Here is a 21373-nt window from a genome sequence, read left to right as displayed (position 1 = left end):
TCTATTAATTTTTTTCTTTTATAATATATCTGGAGTTTAGTAGATGACATGGTAGCAAAGCACCAACAAGCTTAGTAATTTTGAGAGCTGTGAAGATTTGAAATGTGGGATTCTTCATTTGAAATGGAGAATAAATGATAGCCAATATGGGTGTAGAATGCAAAGTTTCATACTATGAAAATGTCATATGTTCTGGCTCCCAGGGCTTAGTGGTGAGCCCTCACTGCCCAAAAGATTTCTGTTTATCCACTCAACTATCAACATTTGTTCCGGCTGTGCTTTGTCTCTCCCAAGCAAATAAACTTGATCTTTAGTCTCAGCATCTTCAAACTCAAAGATAACTTGTGAGATTCCAGAAGGTTTGTGGGCACTCTCCCACTGTTTTCCTTAATCCATGTTTTTCTGAGGGGGAGGATTGGAATGTGCATGTTTTGAAGTATGCTGCAGTGATTTGAGATGAAGAGACTTGGTATTAGGATGTCCAGTTTTTAAAATTGTCCTTTCTCTATTTAAGCTCACTTAAAATTAGAGACCAAGCACTGGGTTTAAAAAGCTAGCAGGTGGGCCCAAACAAGTAACTTTTTTTTTTTAAGTGTTTGTGGGGTAAAAGAATGACTTCTGTAACTTTTCAGAAATTGAAATTAGTCTGTCAAGGACAGGTGTTAGACATTGTCTAAACTCTTCTCAGAGGGCATACTTTTTAAATTCAGTGGTGTTCCGTGGACCTCTCCGCTGGATTCACTGCTGAAGAGCAACCTGATGTCATTTCCATCATGCATTGCAATGCCCCACTTTACCACGAGTCAATTCAAGTCTTTGAGGCAGTTACAACAACTATTTTTTTGGGTAATTAAGAAAATTTTGTTGGGACTTAGCATACCTGAGTGAAATTTCAGAATTGAAAATTATGTGATCATTTAGCTCTATATGGATCAAGCAGTAAGTGTTTTGCTGGCAATGAGTGTTTCCAGTTGTTTCTAAGAAATGGAGTTGGGTCTGTATTTCACTGCTATCCACCATCTAGCACTGAGATTGCTGATTGCAGAGGGCTGACCTTAATCTCTACAGTTTTCCTTCCAGAATAGTTCTAGTCTTCAAGGATAGTTTTTTCTCCCACTTTATTCCAGTGTTCATTTGTTCCAATCACATGGACATCTGCTTTCAATCTTGGGAGTACCTTGAGGCTTCCCTCATCTGGCTCACTCCTGACCCTTAAAGGAATAGGGATCAATCACCCCTCTGCCAATTAATCCATGTCTTTTAGTTAAACAAGTAAAATTATGCCTCTCTTAGGACTAATCTTGATTTTATAGATATGCTGAAATGCTACTGGTATTTGTTCAATACAAGCCTGAGAAAGCTCTTGAATCTCCACAAAATGCAGACTCTTGAAAACCCTCTGTGTAATTACACACTAATGCTGCTTTACTTCTTCCAGCCTAATGTCTGTGCCAACATATCTTAAAGGAACATGTTCCCCATATACATTATTTATCATCCTGTTTTCTTGATCTTTCTTATACTGAAGAAAAACAGGGCCCCCATGCTAATGCATTTGATCATGCAGAGGGAATGTGCATAGCATCCCACTTTATATTTTCTGGGATCTTAAAGGGAGTCTGTGTGTCTTTTTTTTTTTTTTTTCATTTCATCCTAAAGAAGCAGCAAAAAAAAAAAAAAATTGACCAAAAGACTTCCTAGTAGTACATTTTACTTTTCTTGTTGGCAAATCCTTTGCCTGAAACTTTCTCTTCCAGCATGCAGGTAGATGTGCTGCTCTGTTCAAGACTCTTTGGAAAGCTCAAAAATAATAACCAGTCATAACTTACCTTGCTTAGGAAACTGTTTTTTCTGTAACTTTAATTGTTTGTTTGATAAACCAAACACAAGTAAACTGGAGACATGGGAATGGACTTTTATTTGGAGTCTATATTCTTGTCACAAAATACTTCTTTTGTTTCTGGTGAAATGTCTCCTGACCACCTGCTAGCTGGAGCATGACTGACAAAAACATCTTGCTTTTAGCTTGCAGATGTAGCACTGCTTCCACTGGACTCTGCAAACTGATGTCTGAGATGCCCTTTTTCTGTAAAGGACGTTTTTCTGCTGGCTCTAATTTGAACACCCCGGCTGGATCTTGTGTGACAGTTTAACGGTATTTATCTGAGAAAGCATCTGTGATGTGTGTGCTTGAAAGGCTTGAGGGTCAGATACTGCTTTTAGATCTCTTCTGTGCCCAGCAATTCAAAATACCAGCTCTACTGTGTAGAGCCCAGTTTTACAAAAAGGAACTTTTTGTAAAAAAGTCTTGTAAAAAAATTTGCTTTGTTCCTAGTAACAGGACTGCCAGTGCTACATAGTTTGGGATCCTTGGGAAGGAAGATGTTATCATGGTGAGAACTATCAACTTCTAGCAGTGAAAGTACCTCATTTTCTCTTGCTGTCTGGATTGGATGGAACAATTTGTTCAACTCTTTCCTTAGGGACAAATACGATACCACTCCCTTGGCTTTCTCTGGCAGTAGACACAGGCTTTGGTATCAGACAAACTTTTGGCTTGTTCAGTCCTTTATTGCTGTACAACATTACAGAAACAAATCCGTAGAGTAAACAATGTCCTCCTCTTTAAAAAAGTCTCAATACCCTTGGGGGAGGAGGGCAGGGGGGAAGGGCCAGGAACAAGACAGATGGGATGCCCATGAGAACTAAGCCACTCACTGAAGACAACCTTAATTGGCAACTGGGAATAACCTGAATTATCTGCTTATAAAAGGGAGAGATTCTTAGAGCTAGCTTAGAGCCATCAATTTTCTTTTTTCTTTGCATCTGTGTATGTAGGCCTTATCACCATCATCATCTTGCTGTCATCTGCTCTGCATCTTTTCCCTTTTCAGAGTAACTTGTTTTGTCTTGTTTGCAAGGATAGTGTAAGCTCTTCAAGACAGAAATGATATTGTACTGCATGTACTTTACAGCACCTAGCATTGTAGAATGTTGACTCTGTGCTTTGTACTATTACAGTACAAACAGCAAAAACAGTAGTGAGAAGGTCCTTAGGGCTTTGGCAAGTTGTGCCAGATTCCCTTTCTGAGAGATGGAGCCATTCATTAGAATTTCTCAGTACAACTGTTTGGGGGAGGGGCATTGGTTTTGGGTTTTTTTTAGTGTTAGTTCTTTGTGTTTTGGGCAAATCAGTAGTATCTGTGAGGTATTAATACTTTTAGGATATTACCTAAAATATTGATATTCTCCCTGATATAAGCTTCTGAGCAATTGCAAAAAACCCCACAACATTTCATGTATTCTTCAAATACTGTCAGGATTCCTACATGTCATCTGCTCTGGAGAGAAAAAGATAAAATTATCCCCCTCAATGCAAGACTGCACTGAGCCATGCGATCGGTATCAAGCTGCTGCTGTCAATGACCTAGCTGTGCAGCAGCCCTTTGGGCTGAAAATCTCAGCTAGGATAATGTGCTTGATGGTTCCTGACAGGCTTTTACTTGAGATTCCTTGATCCCTAGGGCACTGTGTCTGCCTCTCCTTTGCTCGTCAGTTATCAGTGGAAAGAGAGTGAATATATGAACTCAGGCACAGCATTTGTGCCAGAAGCTCTGAGGAGATTTTGCAGCTTATGTGAATAAGTTGCTGGGAAAGAAACATTTTGAAAGTGTCTCTCCACAGAGTACACGGATTTGCAGGACTGAATTTGTTGATAAATCTTTCTGGGGAACCTACAGTAATTGCATTATTTCTCCACTAAGAGTGTTGCTAATGGACACAAAGCCTTTCTGTTAGTCCATTTGTTGCCTTCCAGTCTCACCTCTACAGAGAAGCATTGTCAGAAGGGCAAACTCTCTTTCTTGTAATCGGGTTCCTCCAGCCCACCTTAGAAATGGGATTTCAATACCTGCTGTCCACTATGCATGGGGTATGTGTTTTGTATGAAAGCTATGGAAGACCTAGGGGTTGTGGATAACTCTATTTATGATTTAAATTACGTTAATTTTGTCTGGAACCTGTAGATCTGTCACCCAGTGTTTTTATAATAGAATTGCTTTATGGCAGAAACAGCATTGGGATTTTGATATGACAGCCAGGATCTATGAAATGCTGATTTTCCCAGAGTTGTTTCTTTGTAATAAACATTGCAACAAGTCCTAACCTGACAAATATGCTGATTGGGATAACTGCTGTTGAGTAAACAGCTGGAAAAAATGCATATATTAATTTCAATAACACACTTATTCCCACTGAAGGTTGTACATGTTGCCAATATATTAGAAAATGCAGTATTTTCTTACCACGTTCTTGAGAATCTTACAGGTGAGTGGATTCTCACATATGTCCCTTGCAAAGAAATACAGGGGAGATAAAAAGGTAAAGAATCTTTTTGGTAAGCAGGATTGTCTTGGAAGACTTGTAGCAAAGCAGTAACAGAATTGAACTTTAAGCTTTTACCGGTGATGCTGTATGTGGTAATATACTCCACTTAAGAAGCTTCTCATACCGTTTTGGTGACAGAAGAATCTGCAGGATCTGCCATAGCATATGAATGTTAGCACTTGATGTCAGCATCTTGTCAGCACAGGGGAGTCATCTGTGGTAACTCTGCACTTATACACTGACTTGACCTGCACCGTGCTCTTGCTCTTTTGAGAGAGGTAATCGCAACTTCCATGTGCCATGGGATCAGGTTATGATGCTCCTAGTGTATATTCACTGGTGTAGCAGTGCAGTCTTTGCCCACTTCTTTCCTATTCCTTTACATCACGGAAATTGCATATTTATTTGTGGTCTTTGTCAGAATAGTTGCAGCAGGAGTTGGCTGACTACTTTATGGAGACCTTAAGTGGTTGGGTATATTTTATTTGTTCTTACAGCCTTGAAGGCTGAAATGCAACACATCTGCCATGAAATTGAGCTTCCTTTAGGTTAAAGCCAACTGCATACAGGCAGTGTGGATAGCTAATAAAACTGGAAAGAAAAATTTGAAATTTCCCAAAAGCCAAAGCCCAGGAATGTGACAAATGCTACAAACGTCAAGACCATATATACCTGAGTTAACTGTGTTTGTGCCTTTTCTCTGGGCTAGAGTTGAATGTACAATCCTCTCTCTAGCTTTAGTTTTAAACTCTGGTATAATTCTTGTTTATGCTTCCAATTTTTTTATTGCTTTTCATCATAGTTGCTGATATTACTAGTACAAATTTGGAGAAGTATATGATCCCAGCTGGGAGTTAAAATCAGACTTTTTTGACTTCAAATGTATGAACTTATACAGGTTGCCCTGTTCTTGCATTTCTTACCATGTATCTCTGCTGTGGTTTTGTTTGTGTCCTTGCAGAAGTGAAAGGGCCCCCAAGTCAGGATTGGGGAGCTCTGAAAATCTTGTATTGCCCATCTTCCACTGAGGAAAGCTCTGTAGTAGAGTTTGCTGTGATGCAAATTAGATATTCAATGCTGATGTAACTGGTTTTGCATACAATCTGCAATGTGTATACAAAGCAATAATCTCACCTCATGCTTGATCACATGCTGCAAAGATTGGATTTCCTGCAGTTTCTCTAAGTGTTTTGCAGAAAACTGTTTTAGTAATGTGAAATTGGCAACTGGAATTCAGTAGAAATGCACATGACAATAGCAGCTTTGGAAAAACATAGCAGTGTAGAAAGTTTAGTACACATTGGTGTTTTTTCCCATATTATATGTGGGGGTTTTTTTAACTATTCTTAAGAATTAAAGGCATAGTTTTATAATTTTCTGTTAGGAATATTTTCTTTTTAACATACTATTTCCTCCAATAAAGCTTTTGATGCCTCAAGCCATAAGAGTACCGCTGTTGGATACATGATAACTTCATGAATAGCAATAACTCTCTCTGTATTACTAACTCACATAGTTCTTGTTTTAATGAAGCACTTTGGCATGGGTCTAGGCTACTTTATGTATATAGGAGATCGGTTTTAGAGTTCTTGGCTTCCATCTGTCTAAACCTGTAAGACTTTCTATTAAATTGGAATAGTAGTGTAAGTTGGAGGAACACTTTATTTTTTCCCAGAAAGATCTTTAAGGAAAGATGGATCAGAATTAAAGTTGGGGTTATTTTTTTTTGTTATTGTTGGTTTGGGGTTTTTTCCCAGTTTTGTGTTGTTGGAAGGACTTTTGTGTTTTTTCTTAGGCTGCAAAATGTTGAGGCATCACAGAAAACCTTGAGGAACATTTCTGATTGCTTTGCTATGTATGTGTTCCCTTGTGGACAAGGCCAACAAATGTAAAATTTTTCCTAAATTAGATATGCCAAACTGTAAAAATGAGCAAATGATTGCAGCAATGGGATCTGATAAGATCCCATGATAGGATTCCTTATCCTTTACAGGATAAAATCCCTTAACTATGTCTGCATTTCCATGAATACCAAACTCTAAAAGCAAGCCTGAAAAACGCATTTTTAAAACGTGGTTTATCTTCATTTTCTTTAAAAACTAAACCATAGCAACAGAAGTCTAGTTCCTAGAAATCTGCATGTGTTCAGAGAACCTGAGATTTTCTGTGCAGTGCCATGTTGAAACCATACAGATCCCAGAATACATTAGCTTTAGAGACTTGCAATAACCAGGTGTCCTGCAAAATTAATGTTATTATGTATCTTCAAGTGAATTAAACAACTGTAACTGGTCAACACTGTAGCCAAGCAGTTGTAGTGAGCACAAAGTGGTTTAGCTAAGCAATCTCTAAATGCAGAGTTAACATTAATGTCAAATGATGTAACTTCATCTATATTAAAGAATTTTGGCAAGGTTCATTTGTTGCCATGATGAAAATATTGGAAGCTGCTCAGTCTTTGATGTGCTATAGTTCTTGCCAAGGCAACTGAATAGGTGAGAGAGTACTTAGTTGTAAATGTTTTCTTTTGAAATTCTCCAGTCAAACCAAGACGAAAACAAGCAACTATGGAATCTGTTTGCATGGCACCAGTGCTGAATCTCTCTGGAACAGGTATTCAGTTATATTTCAGTATTTCGTGGATCATCACAGTCATAACATGATTATGCAGCTACCTTTTAAAATAACTAAAAGGCTAATTTATAAAACATGGAACTGTCTTATGACAGGAGATACATGAGACTTCATGCAGAATGGAGCAAGCAGGCCCTTACTTGTACTTATACTTTGGCCTCAATTTTCTGATAAGTCAATTTGCCTTTACTTGGAATTATACTTTGATCTCAGGCATTCAAGATCAGTGCAGTTCCTTGATAATTTTCAAAATCATACTCCTCCTTTGGTGGTCATTTATGCTTTGGTATCAAAATCCATCTCCAGCCGGTGTCAATTCCATAGCTACTTTCAGAACTGTTAGACAAGAGAAAATCAGAATGTTACATTGTGTGCCTTGTGTTTTTCATAGTGTTTTTCATCTTTGTGCCATCTTCTCACCCTTGCCACAGGTTCACTGTATGGTTTCTGTAGCATCTTGAAGCTAGTGAATGAATTCCACAGCATGACAGGGAGGACAGAAACACTTGTTGGTTAATAAAGGAAGCCAAAGAATAGAGACCATGGCTGTATGCTAAGGAAGCTAATAGAGGACTTTAATCTCCCATAGCCTCAGAATATAGAGGGTTATAGAGCAGTTCAGTAAGGAACTTTCTTCCTGCCCCAAAATGTCAAGTTGGACCAGTTTGAACAAATACTAAATAGATCAGCTGAAAGAGTTACCAGTTTTCCTTGTGTGGTTATAACTCTGGATTGGTTTATTATTTATGTATTTAGTTTAGGTTTGGGCAGAAAAAGGCAGGTTTTTTTGAGGGAAGCTGGGTAGCAACTTGCAGTGATCTCCATAAAAGCTAGTTATAATGGTGTTCATGCAGCTGTTCCTGTGGTGTGCAACTTACACAGTTTCCTACTGTAAAAACTAAATCTCTGTTTATGCCAGCAAGACCTTTCCAGACTTGCTGAAACACCATGCAGTCTGAAATTGTACCTGATCAGACTGAAAGAGCTGGTCATGGGTGATTGATGCTTATCTGTGAAGGCTTCTTTACTTTTCCCTTAAGCACCTTGGAGGGCTTCTGCAGGGCTATTTACGGTCTTTCATTGTATGCCCTTTCCCATCTTCCTGAATACTAGGCTTCCCAGCTCATAATTCTAAGAAGAAGCTTTATTTCACAGTAGAAAGGGGCCCCAATATGTGGCCTATTATATCCATATCAGCTTGCTTACCCTTTTCAAACAGCTATTGTGTTTTAATAGGGCCCTGCCTGGCAGGGGGAGTCCTTAATTCCTGCTATATAAGAATGGTCAGCTTGAGTTACAGCAAACTGCAGGATGCTGCTCTGATCAAAAGGCCTCTGTTTTTAGATTCCCGTGTCGTCCCCCCCTCCTTTGCATTTGCCTTTTTTTTCCTCCTTTTTTTTTTTTTTTTTTCTTTTTTAATCCTGGGCTAATAATTCAACACAGTACGGTCATTTTGGCTTGTGATTTGGAAGCCTTGAGGTGTTAAATTACTGACCTAGCATATGAAAAATTAAGGGAGGGGGACTCTAAAAAAGATAAAGGCTTTCTTGGTAATAACAAGCAAGCACAGCACTCCTTTAATCCTTTCCTTCTCCAGAATCTGTAAACTGGTCTCAGAGGGTTTGATTTGCTACAAAGCAACATAAGAAAGCTTGTTCACTGCCTACTCTGAGCTGTGTCCCAGGTGGTGTGGTTCACTTTCCTCATCCCAGTACATGGGATAGTGTCTGTACCACCTGTATTAAGTCTGCCACGAATACAGAGATTCCTAGCCTATATCAAAAAGTCTGAAGACACGTAGTTAAAATTTGTGTCGCTCCTTTCCCTCTTTCCACACCCTTCAGCTGAAGTAAGCTTGAGTGGGTGAGAGAGAAAGGATCTCAAAAAATCCAGTCTCTGTGTTTGTAGTGTTATACCACCCAGTCTTGCCAAATTTTTGTAGTGTTAATGATTTCCTATCTGCCTGGTTGTTAAAAGAACCAACTATTTTTTCTTAAAGCCAGTCTTCAGGAATAACTTCTAGCATCTGTTTTGTCTTAACACATTTCCAAGGAAATGCCTAAAAAGCACTGCTAATTTCATTAGAGGAAGGTGGCGTTTTCCTTGAGGCTGACCTCAGTGTCCCATGTTCTAAGATCTGTGGAATTTTAAAAGCACTTGATACAATGGCGTTGAATTGAGGATTGCTAATGGTCCTACACTACCTTCCAAGGGGGAGAGCTAAAGAAACAGTCCAATGATTCATCTGAATATTGCAAATATTGTAGTACACTTAAACCAATAGGTGAAGAATAGAATGATCTTAAAATACATTCATACAGCAGTAATTTAATCAGTACAACAGTGATTTTTTTTTTTACCCAGTTATGCCTACAGTTTTAAGTGTTTCCTCTCAGGGTTCCTTCCAGGCAAGGTAAACCTCACTTTGCTATTTCAGAGCATAGCCTTGGGCTAAGTGCAATTGGTCATTTGGGGATGCTTTGTTGTGGATGGGTTATTTAACAACAGAAATAGCCTGGTTTTTAAAGCCTTTTGTATTTCAGTATTTTCTGTTGCTAGAGCTAGTTCTTTGTTACCCATTGTACCATAGTCTCTAATCCTAATACTCCTGGTTATCCCTACTTATTGTGCTTTAGTTCACACAGTGAAGCAGTCTTGGACCTCTGGGTTCCTTTCAGATGGAGCTAAACTGGAAGATGTGTTCTTTCTGCAAATGAGCATTCAGTCAATGGGACTAGATTAGAACTAGTCCAGAGCATGGGTCAAGATAAAACAGATCCCGGGATGCCCATAATGTTGACATCAAATCCTCCGCACTGTTTTTCTCTACAGACGTTTTGGTCAGTCTAAACATAGCCTCTGATAGCAACTTTGCATTTGAGACAACCTTCTTTTTGCTTAAGACACCCAACTCTGTTTTAATCACTTAGACACTTGTGTAGCTGGCAAGAAAAGGGGTGTGTGTGCATGTGTATGTGTGTGTGATTGTGTGTAAATTGTTCATGCTGAAGAAGCCTTCAAAATTGTTTTCTTCATCATGCTCTTGATAGAAAATGCAAGCAGTAATGCTATAAGTTAAGGAAGAATGGTCATTGTTCCTTGTTTTCCATTTAGTAGAGGAGTGGTCCTGTGAGCTTGTTCAGCTCTTTGCATGGTAACCAAAGGTGGTACCTGCTAGGGGGACAGCAGGGTCCTGGCAAGCTCCGCCATCCTTCTCAAGGACTTGGGACTCTCTGCATTGTGCATATTTGGCTTTGCCTGAGTTCAGCAGGCAGAGGCTAACTGCTATAATGGATTTCAACTGAGATGTTACCATAGCATCCTGGGGCTTTTACAATCTATTTAGAAGTCCAAAGGTTTGAAAAGAGTGCTTGAAAGTTTCTGAACTCTGGCAGGTTGCCAAAATGTAATTACACAAAAGACAAAGCCTTATGAAAGCTGCTCTGTTCAGAGAAGCAGCACCTGAGTGCTAGAATTCCCAGCACAGCCATTTTCGAGAGCTGGGGCTGTTTTATCACAGTCTTCTCCCAAAACCTTTCTCTTCCTCTCATGTGTATGGGCCAAACCACAAGCATAGCCTGAGCGTGCTGCAAGATGCAGCCCTCTCAGCATGTTGGAGGAGACTGTTCTGGGGTTTGGCTGCTCTGGTGCACGTGAAGAAAAGGAGTGAGAAAGCATCCTGAAGCCCCTACTGTAAGAATTTCTTTAGATCTCCCCATCAAGTGAGAACCTTGCTTTATTCTTCTCTTGTCTTTCTCCAGGATTTTCTCACAAGTGAATGGAAAAAGCTGTTTTGTTAACAGAGTAACCAGTTGCCTAACAATTCTTGTGTGAAATATGAGTGCTCACAGTAAACTGGTGTTAACTAATGAACATTCAATTCAATTTGTAGTCTTGGTTTCAGCAAGACAAATAAAATCACATCATTAGTAACTGTTGTTACTCTTCTTATTTGCCTACTCTACTGGTAATGTAGAGGACTGAGGCAATCATTAGGTTTGCAATAGGAGGCTTGGAGACTAGAAGAGTTGTTGAAAGCTTCCTTCTGGAAGGAATCTCTTGCAGATGGCTGCATTTTAAATGCCTAAAAGGGGAAAAAGAGAAGTTAACCAGAGAAGTGAAAAATTATTTTCCCTGCTTCTGGGTTTGCAAACCCATTTATAAATGATTGAGGATAAAGTAATAACTTGTTGAGGTACCCTGGTTTTTTCCTAAGTCTTTTTTCTTCAAATGTGCTGAAAAGCTCTGGCCACTTAACCTTGTTAACAGTATGAGCTGTTCAGTGAGAGGAGGACAGATAGCAGGAAGACTGAGCAATCCTAAAGGAAGAATCTCAACATCTGTTAAACTTGCTGAGAATGATTGAGCTTAATGGTTAAGTTTGTATCTTTATTGTTGATATCTTGCTTAAGCCATTCCTCTGAGTGCAGCTTGTTTCATTTTTGTATTAAAAAAGAATTGGAAAAGACATCTGTTCACATGTATATAAAAATCGTAGGTAAGGTGTTGGTCATAGGCCCTACCTGCTGTTGGGATACTTGTAACAACTTTGGGTTGTCATAATTTCTCTTTCTTCCAGAAATGTTTACCTGTAAGATTACCACATCTATGGTAGCTTCACCTCTGGGCAGCTGTTAAAGAAAAGGTGGCCAAGTTATTTTCGTACTTCCCATCTACCCATGATAAAGGAGTTTCAACATACATCGTTTATTCAAAATGTATAGTGTTCCTGTCCCTTGTAGTGATCTTGACCGTGCCTGAGAACAGATCTGTTGATTTGTATTGGGCTGCTTGCTGGATAGCTCCATCATGGGCTGGCTCCTTTGAGCTGAACTTCTACTACTTGTAAAAAGGAATTTATAAAGTAGGGTGTCTGAAATGTAGCATCTTAATTGGGATAAAATTCTGACTCCCAGGCTTGTAATCTTGAGCTTTTGGGGAAAAATCCTTCAATTGTGTAGTTAAACAAAATCCTCCTTTACTCAGCTAGCTGGGGGCACTTGGCTGTCAGCACATCCAGGTGTGCTGATGTTCCAGCATATCCACCTACTCTTGTTAACAGAGTAAGCAACAAATGATATCATACCCTTCTGCCTGGTAGGTTTAGAGCCATCCCATGCTGAAAGTGCAAGTGACTTTTGCTTATTAGAAATAAGGAGTAATGTAGTAGGGCTGTCTGCTGTGAATTCATAGTATGGTAGCTTCATGTCTGGACCTTTGCATTACAATTGTGCCAGGATCTGATTCCAAAATTTGCATGTTCTGTAGATGCTCTGAGCAGCATAATTTGGTACATTTAATTATATCATTGTGCCTTCATTTTCTTCCTCTTCCAAAATGTCTCCCTTATGTGTGTTATCTTTCTGAAAGCTGCCTTCTTCTATTACACCAAGTTTCTTCTTTTTCATCTATATCCTTCTTTTTTCCATCAGTCTGTCAAATCATCAGCAAAACAATGCAGATCAGAAATTAAAGAAGTCATACAGGCTGTGGTTTGGGATGAGAAGATCTGAAATTCCATTTCCAGCTTTGTCACAGGCATCTTGTGGGACTTTTTGCAAGTTACTTTACCTTACTCTGAACTTGTTCACTCTACGGCAGTGAGCGACAGCACTTTGTAATGAATACTCTTTACTTGCAATGACAGTCATGTAATTCTGGCACATTTTGATCTGGCACATGATTTATTTATTTACTTTAATCTCTTGGGACAATGGTTGTGCTTTACTTTGCATGAATAAAGTTTCATAAATATGAAATACTGTATTTGTCCATGATATTTACAGAAAGAATATTCCTAATTCCAGGGTTTAAGTGTCATGAGTGATTCTTAATTATAAGGAGTTTGTACTTATTTTATTTGAGTTACATTTCCTTCTGGGTAGGGGGGCTATAAACTGTGTTCTATACTACCTTTCAAAACATGACAACAAATTCTGTTTGTTTGCTGTTTGAGAACCAGGACATTAAAAATGAGAAATTGTGATTCCTTTTTTAAAAATTGAATGGCTTCTCTACACACACACACGGCCCCAGTTGTTACATGACTTTAAATTTTGCTCAACTCTGTCTGGTATAATTCTCTTTCAAATGTGAGACCCTTTTCTGTACTATGAAGGATAAAGTGATTTAAAGTCTTTATATTTAAAGAGGTGATTTAAAATTCCAAACTGAGAGGGTTCACACTGACCACTGGATTTTGTCTGTTGTGGAGATGGTACCTATGGAGAGGATCTGCTGTGATGAAAGTAAACTTGTATCTTTTCATTAATTCTCTCCTATGAGGGAGAGCTAAGCTGCTGTCCCAAGTGAATGTTTTAATGATCTCTCTGGAGTGTTTCAAAGCTTTGTCCCACTTGCATGATGCTGAGCGAAATGCACAAAATCTATCTTTGAGGCAACCCTGTCATTATACCTATTGGTATATAATGTTTGTATTTGCATTTCTTTTGTTCTTGTATGTTGAGCTTTACCATGCCCAAAGGAGAACTTCTTGCACTTCAGAGAAACCTTTGTAAGACAAATGTTTGCTGTAGTAAGTTGGCCTAAAGTGCTTGCAACTCATATTTTAGGAATTTATACTGAAATACAAAAATGTGAGTGTTGATTTGATGATCTGTCATAATGACCAGCTACTCTTTTCAAAATGCATTAGTGCAAATTGTTTAGTGATGTGTCAATCAGCTTTTTATCACAACTGCAGTAAATGTTATACATCCAATAGTCAAGTTTCAGTAACCTAGAAATGATATCTTGAGGCTTCTCTTAAAGAGGATGGTTTTTTTGTGGCTTTGAAGAAAACTAATGCAAATGGCAGTGAAGTTCAAATGGTACTAAAAGAAAGGGCATCTTCTGGTCAGATAAACAAGTTACTCTTGGTGAACCATTTTCCAATGGATTGTTTTCAAATAAGTGGCTCTTGGACACTCCTTGCTGGGATTCTTTAGAATGAATTTTACTTTCACAAACCTCTAATTCCTATAATTAAATTTCAATGTGTGGTTTTTGCAAACAGTCTTCTCTCTAGAGAACAGATGGGTATAAACTTTGGAGATTTGGTTTCACAAAATGTAATGGCCAGTGGTTTTCCTGCTACTGTTCTAGTTGTTCCCAGAACATTCACGTTGGTTCAGTTTTCTAACGTTCGTGTTTTGACTTTATGTCCACAGTTTTAACAGCGTGCGGCAAGGAACACACATCTTGTTCCGCGAGTTCAGCTTTGTTCAAGCCACCCCTCATAACAGGGCATCTTTTCTTCGGACCTTCTGGAGGTGTTTCCGAACAGTGGGGAAAAATGGAGGCAAGTATTCCAGCATCTGCTGCTGTCCTTTTACCTGAAAATCATTAGCTAGGCTGTTAATGCACTACAAATAGTGACCCTTCACATTGTGTTCTAATATTCTAAAGTTTTTAATGGCGAGACAACATCACATTTCCCTGTGGAATGGTTAAAAAATGCTCCCAGAATATAGTAGTGTAGAAGCACCTTCTTGCAGTGCTACTTCTGTTACAGAACAGCATGTCATGCAACAATAGATCAGAGGGAGGACATTGTAGGCCTGTGCGTTGAGATGGATAGGGAACAAAACTGCTGGAGGTTGGTGGATGGGACCCAGAGAAGGTTAGAATATCGGGTGTAGAGCATGAGGGAAGGGGGTGCTGAGATTCTCAGCCAGTTGGGCTCCTGGGTGGCTTCATTAGGAGCCTGCAGGAGGTTGGGTTCATAGCCATGTGTGGCAGTGAATGCTGCCACATGAGCTGTGCCTGACTTGTCCTGGCATAGCTCCTAAATGATGCTGCACAATCCTGATGGCTGTGGAAGAGGGACCACTGACAACTGTGTGACCTCTTCCCCACCCCTACCCACAAGGAAAAAGCTCCAGTGCCAAAATAAATGCTCAGCACTGTGCTATCACGTCTAGCTATTCTTATATTCCACTTGGTATATTAGGTATTACAGAATTGGCCAGAGTTCAAAATAAACTCCTGTAACTACATGCAACTAAAATTATGTTTTGTTTTAGTTTTTAATTTAGTATTTTAAGCAAATACACTGAAAGTTGCTGTACAAATGTGAATGTTGGTGGGTTTTTTTTTACTATAAGCCTCTTTTTTTTTCATGCTATTCAGCCTCATTTCTTTTTGCAGGAAAGACTAGAACCATCTCTTAACTGTAGGTAAAACCTTGCCTTCTGGCTAAGCTTTGCAACACTTCTACTTTTGATGAACAGAGTTGCAAGACTGTGAATGAAGCCTTCTTTGATATGCCATCTAGATCTTTGGCAATTAAACAACCACAGTGAAACATGACAAAATCTGTAGTAAGCTACACTGAAGTAGTACTGAAGTAAATGACTATGCTGTCTGTAACACCTTCTTCCCTGTGACAGGTACTTTGTTATAAGTAATTTACTTTAGTTCAGGGATAATATTTTAAAGATTTCAGGTAAATTATATGATGTGTATGCAGTAAGGACATATCTGATTTGAGATCAGGTCATAGTCAGGAAAAATAAAATGTAGACTCCTAGAACATCTTTCTATAGGGGAGTTAGAGGTAATAGTGAAGAAGTCATCCACCAGAACTGCAGCTGTTAGTGGTAAATGTTATTGAAAAATTGAGAAGAAGATCTCTGATGGAAAATATCCACTGCAGAACTTTCAGTGCAAGGTTTCATCAGGCTTCATTTACCCAGCATCGACCTCAGCCAGATGAAGGGCATCTGGATTTCTTGAAAAGAACAGAGAAGTTTTAGCTTTGTAATATCTCCTTTCTCTTTGACTTTTAGTAGTTTTATGTGAGTATGGAAGAGGCTGTGGAAGAAGGAGTAACCACCAAGGTACTTTGAAGAGAAAGGGTAATAAGCACAGGAACAAAAGCTCAGGTGGATGTTGCTATGCTCTGGCTGTGGCCTAAAAAGAGTTCAGTGTATATTTTTCTAACTTTGAAGTCCAGTAGCTATACTTTTTAGTCTGCATCAATATTACATGTTTAACTCTATATTTATGCATTTATATACATTTTCTTTTTACACCAACTAGAGACAGAAATGCATCACTTTAGTTAAATTACTATCAACATTTTCATCCGCTTAGTCCAATTTCTCTGGTTCTCTAGCCATAATTATGGACTAGAACCTTGATATTTTTAATTTCAGTTTTACTTGCTATGGAAGTTTTTTTGCTATACCTGTGTGTAGGGGAACTCATAACATTCATGGCCACTTAAGAATTAAACTCATTTAGCAAGAAGCCGAACCTGTGCAATGTGGTGGGTGAAATATGGTCATTAGCACACTCAGGCATGGACTAGACCTAGATTTTTTTCTTTGGCTGTGTTTGCATGGGAAACCTATGCTGGACCAGACTCCTGGAAGGAGCCGTGGAGAGAGGAGCCCATGCTGGAGCAGCTTTGCTGGCAGGACTTGTGATTCCATGGGGAACCCACGCTGGAGCAGTGCATTCCTGAAGGACTGCACCCCATGGAAGGGACGTGCTCTCAGCAGTTTGTGATGAGCTGCAGCCCTTGGGAGGGTATCATGCTGCAGAAGTTCGTGGAGGACTGTCTCCCATGGGTGGAATGCCATACTGGAGCTGGCAAAGAGAGCAAGGAGATAGAAATGGCAGAGACAATGTGTGACTAACTGACTGCAGCCCCCTTCCTGGTCTCCCTGTATCACTTGGGGATGGGAAGGTGGTAAAGAAATCAGGAGTGAGGTTGAGCCTGGAAAGAGGGGAGGGCTGGGTGGAAGGTTTAAGATTTGGTTTTATTTCTTACTATCCTACTCTGATTTCGTTGGTAATAAATTCAATTTAATTTTCCCAAGTCGAGTCTGTTTTGCCTGTGATGGTAACTGGTGAGTGATCTCTCCCTGTCCTACTCTTGCCCTGTGAGCATTTAGTTATATTTTGTCTCGATCGTCATGTTGAGGAGGGGGAGTGACAGAGCAGCTTTGGTGGGCACCTGGTGTCCAGCCAGGGTCAAACCACCACAAGGAGGTAGGTTAAGTTATAGGGTCCTGGTAAGAAATTCTGCTTATGGTTATATACTATGCAACAGAGCATGGGACAAACAACCTGCTTTTTCTGAAATTAGTAGCAATATAGCTTGGGATAATATGGAAATACTGCTTTTGAGACCTGAACTAGAATTCCTGCATTTGATGCCCTGTGTCAGGTGTATGGAGTGTTACTCATCAAATGGCTGGTTTATGTCAATGGAATTTCTGTGTGCAGAAAGGATGCAAATATACCCTTTGTTTTCTACAACAAGATTCTGCTCTGCCCCAGTTTTCTCTCCTGGGTTTGTTTCTGGGCAGGGATTGCTCCATTCTTTGTCACTGATTTATGTCTTTAATCTTTTGCCTTCCTTTGTCAGAAGTATTACTTTCACTAACTTCCCTGTCTTCAAGGATGTTCTTGGTTTTATTTATTCCTTTGTCATAAAAGTATTTACTGCTGTTTCCCCCTCTCTCATTTACTTTAAATTTCATTCCAGATTTGAATTTCATGTTTTAGGAGTGAGTGCTTCTTCTTAATTTTCTCCATCTGTGGAGGGTATCCCTGATAACCTACATAAATGCCAACCCTATGAGGATATAGGTCCACCTAATAAATAACTTACATCAAAGCTTGTACCCTGGCTGGAGGGAAGCAAGGGAGAATATAAAAGATGTACAATGATGCAATTTCCAAGCTTATACAAACTCACAAAACCCCAAACGAACAAAACATCCATCTTTCCACTTATGAGTGCTTAACTGGGATTTTAGAAAAGTAGACAAAATCTCACGAATGAATGAAGTGATTGCTTTATCTGTCTGCTAGTTGTTCCTCCTTGAAGCAGGGAAATTTACTGCTTTGTCTGTCAGTCTTGAAATGACCATGCCTTGACTTGGAATGTGCATGTCATTCGCCCAAGCAGATGCGTCTAGCCATGAGTTCTCAAATGGCCACTAAGAGAGAAATCTGTCTGAACACAAACAGTGCTTAAATGTAACAATCTGTGTATGTGCAGAACCATGTTTACAGTAATTGAAATGCACTAACATTACTGTTTCTCTTGGGAAATTGCTGTAGATGTTACTTGTCTACTTAATTCCTTATCCTTTTGAATTACTGGGAAATAGCTCTTCATGGAGAAATATAGCAGATTTTATGTTATTTTTCCATGTTAGCTCTGCTACTTGATGGGTTCTGGTTACATTGACCTTTACAAGTCCCTTAGTTTGGAGACTAGATTTATTTTTTTCTTTTGTCTATGGATAGCAAGGAAAAATTACTAACTTCAATAAATGTGATGATAACACTTCAAAAAGTAAAGAAAAGTTTGTTGTTTGGGGGTTTTTGTTTCCTTGCTTGTTTATTTTTTCTTAAGAGGATTTCTTTTTGGTAATATGCTGGCTCCATTTTACAGGATTTCCAGTGGTTTTAGAAGCTTAGTAAGATGCAGAGTTCTACTTTCAAGTATGCATAAGCATATCTGGGATTCCATGCATTGGAAATGTGATACCAGGACTAGAAGGAAACAGATGAATGTGATCCAGTGTCAAGAAACTGAGGTTTCTTTGTGAAAAAAAACTTCACAGAATTTCTTATTACAGAATCATAGAATATTAGGTGGAAGGGACCCATCAGGATCATTGAATCCAGTTCCTGGCCCTGCACAGGACAATCCCAAGACTCACACCATGTGCCTGAGAGCATTTTTCAGATGCTTCTTGAACTCTTGTCAGGTTTGTGCTGTGACCACTTCCCTGGGGAGCCTGTTCCAGTGCCCAACCACCCTCTGGGGGAAGAACCCATTTCCTAATATCCAACCTAAACCTCCCCTGGCTCAGCTTCATGCTGTTTCCTTGAGTCGTGTTTCTCGTCACGAGAGAGAGAAGAGATCAGTGCCTGCCCCTCCACTTCCCCTTGTGAGGATGCTGAAGATGACGATGAGGTTTCCCCTCAGTCTCTTCTCCAGGCTGAACAGAGCACGTGACCTCAGCCACTCCTCATATGGCTTTCTCTCCAGACCCTTCACCATCCTTGTAGCTCTCCTTTGGATGAGCTCTAACAGCTTAATATCTTTTTTATATTGTGGCACCCAAAGCTGCACCCAGGACTGCAGGTGAGGCTGCCCCAGTGCAGAGCAGAGGGGACAATCCCCTCCCTTGCCCAGCTGGCCATGCTGTGCCTGATGCCCCCCAGGACATGCTTGGCCCTCCTGGCTGCCAGGGCACTGCTGACTCATAATCCACTTTCTGTCAACCAGGACCCCCATGTCCCTTTCCTGTGGCTCTGCTCTCCAGCCTCTTGTTCCCCAGTCTGTCCACAAATCCAGGGTTGCCCCATCCCAGGTGCAGAATCCAGCACTTTCCCTTGTCAAACTTCAAATGGTTGGTGAATGCCCAGCCCTCTGATGTGTTGGGGTCTATCTGCAGGGCCTCCCTGCCTTTGAGAAAGCTGTCAGCTCCTCCCAATTTAGTGTCATTGACAAACTTACTTAGTATTCCTTTGAGTCCCACATCCAGGTCATTTATGAAAATGTTGAAGAGAACTGGGCCAAAGATGAGCCCTTTGGAGCCCCACTAGTGAGAGGTCACCAGTCTGTTACCCCAGTTGCTATAACCCTTTGTGCCCTCCTTTTAACTTGTACCAATGATACACAACACTCACAGAGGTGGTTAGAGGACAGCTAGTGTTTGTTGAAGCATAATGATCAGTTAGCAACAGATTTCTCCCGGAGGAAGGCAGAATGGCCAGAAGTCTTGTTTTCCCTCTGCTTATGCTTAAATTGACCTCTTGGAATCTATCTGACCTGCTCTTTTGAATTGTCTGTTCCTCAGGACTCTTTAATTAAAACTGTGCTTTCTCAGTTTAAACGGCCCCTGCAGAGTTCTGCTGTGAAGCCTCATAAGGTCAACATATGCCTCTCCCAGCCCCCATGGCTTTCATGTCTTGTTGGTTCTCTGTTTTTAATTAAAAAGATTTTTCCTTAAATGCTTTCCAGCCAATTAGAGAAATTTTGCACTGAGAAACTTGTTCCAGGCCTGATGCATTGAGAAGTGAACAGAAAGCTCAGTCAGAACCATTGGCACTTCTTGTCTAGAGCTCCAGCTTTCTTTGGTGCTTTTCAACAGCTTTTCCCTTTTTTCTTTCTTTGCACTTCCCCCCCCTCCCAATTTAGAACTGCTTCCAGCAAAAATAGCTGTTGTTTGATACCTTAGATATAGCGCTGAAATGTAAAACTGCTGCAGAAAGTATGTTAGACTGTATTGCTTGAGAGTCCTTTTTGCAGACACTTGCCTCCCCTTCAGACAAAACATACAGTTACTGTTCATATTGAAATAAAATCTTATAAAATGACCATATTTCTTTCACATTCATCACATGGTGTGATGGCTGCCTCTTTGCTTCTGCACACTTGAATTAGGAAATTGGAAGCCTAGCTGTCTCTGGAGCTTGTGGAAAGGGAGGTTTACCATAACCAAGCATACAAGCTATGTCATGAAATGAGAAGAGTGGTAAGCCTCTATGACTAGCTCTACTTGAGTTTGCCAGGAAGGCTAGGTTCCTTACAAAAATGAAAGAAATATCTTATCTATGTAATTCATGTAACCTGGAGATTGAGAAGAGCTAAATGGACCACTCTTCTTCCAGCTCATTTTTGAAGGATGGTATTTTAATGCATTTTTGCTGACAAGATTACTTTCCTGAGGTTACAAAATCCCTTCCTTTGCTAGTGTCATTCTAATGCTTCTAAATGTTATTCTTTATATTCAATTCCTCTACCTTTTTTTACTCCCTCCCTTGTAAGCTTTTACACGATCTCCATTTTTAGCTTCGCCAATCTCTGCTAAGTGGGATGTTTAGAACAGTATGGTTACAATCACAGTAAATATCAGAATCTTTTTTCCTTTCCTTTTTGTTATTAAAACCAAATCAGATTTTATACCATGTTATTATAGGAAATCTTTTATGAATCAGTGAGATCTCATAGTAGGTTCTAAAAATAAGTAAGCTGTGAATTTAATGCAGTGTTTTCTGGAAACTCATTCTGCAGTGAAATAGCCTTGGCTGAAATGATTGATCTCCAACCTTACTCACGTCGTAGTTCCTTCGCCCTACAGTTACAGCTGTTGCTATTTATGATTTATCAATGTAGCTCTGCCTGGAAGCACTGACGACTCTGGAGTATCAGGACAAAGGATTTCTGAAGCTGGGGAGAAATAAGTGGAGGATTACATTTTAGAGATGGTGAGATATATCTACAAGCATTGTAAGTTAAAACATTTGCATTACGTAGATCTAAAATGCATTGCAGGAATCATTTGTAGAAGTGGGTCAGTGATGGAGTCTTCAGTTA

At 39.7% G+C, this 21373-nt stretch overlaps 1 protein-coding gene across 1 annotated transcript in view; it reads left to right on the top strand.

Moving 5' to 3' along the window:
* The window catches only part of CSTPP1 (centriolar satellite-associated tubulin polyglutamylase complex regulator 1), an 80425-nt gene that overhangs the window by 11269 nt on the left and 47783 nt on the right, over positions 1-21373 (top strand). Inside the window, exon 3 of the mRNA XM_082283191.1 lies at positions 14190-14320. Within this exon, the coding sequence (XP_082139317.1) occupies positions 14190-14320 (131 nt within the window). The remainder of the gene's footprint in view (positions 1-14189; positions 14321-21373) is intronic.

Source organism: Coloeus monedula (genome assembly GCF_965178545.1).
Source record: "Coloeus monedula genome assembly, chromosome: 6".
In the NCBI taxonomy this organism is placed as follows: domain Eukaryota; kingdom Metazoa; phylum Chordata; class Aves; order Passeriformes; family Corvidae; genus Coloeus; species Coloeus monedula.
This window is presented reverse-complemented; position numbering and strand designations above follow the sequence as displayed.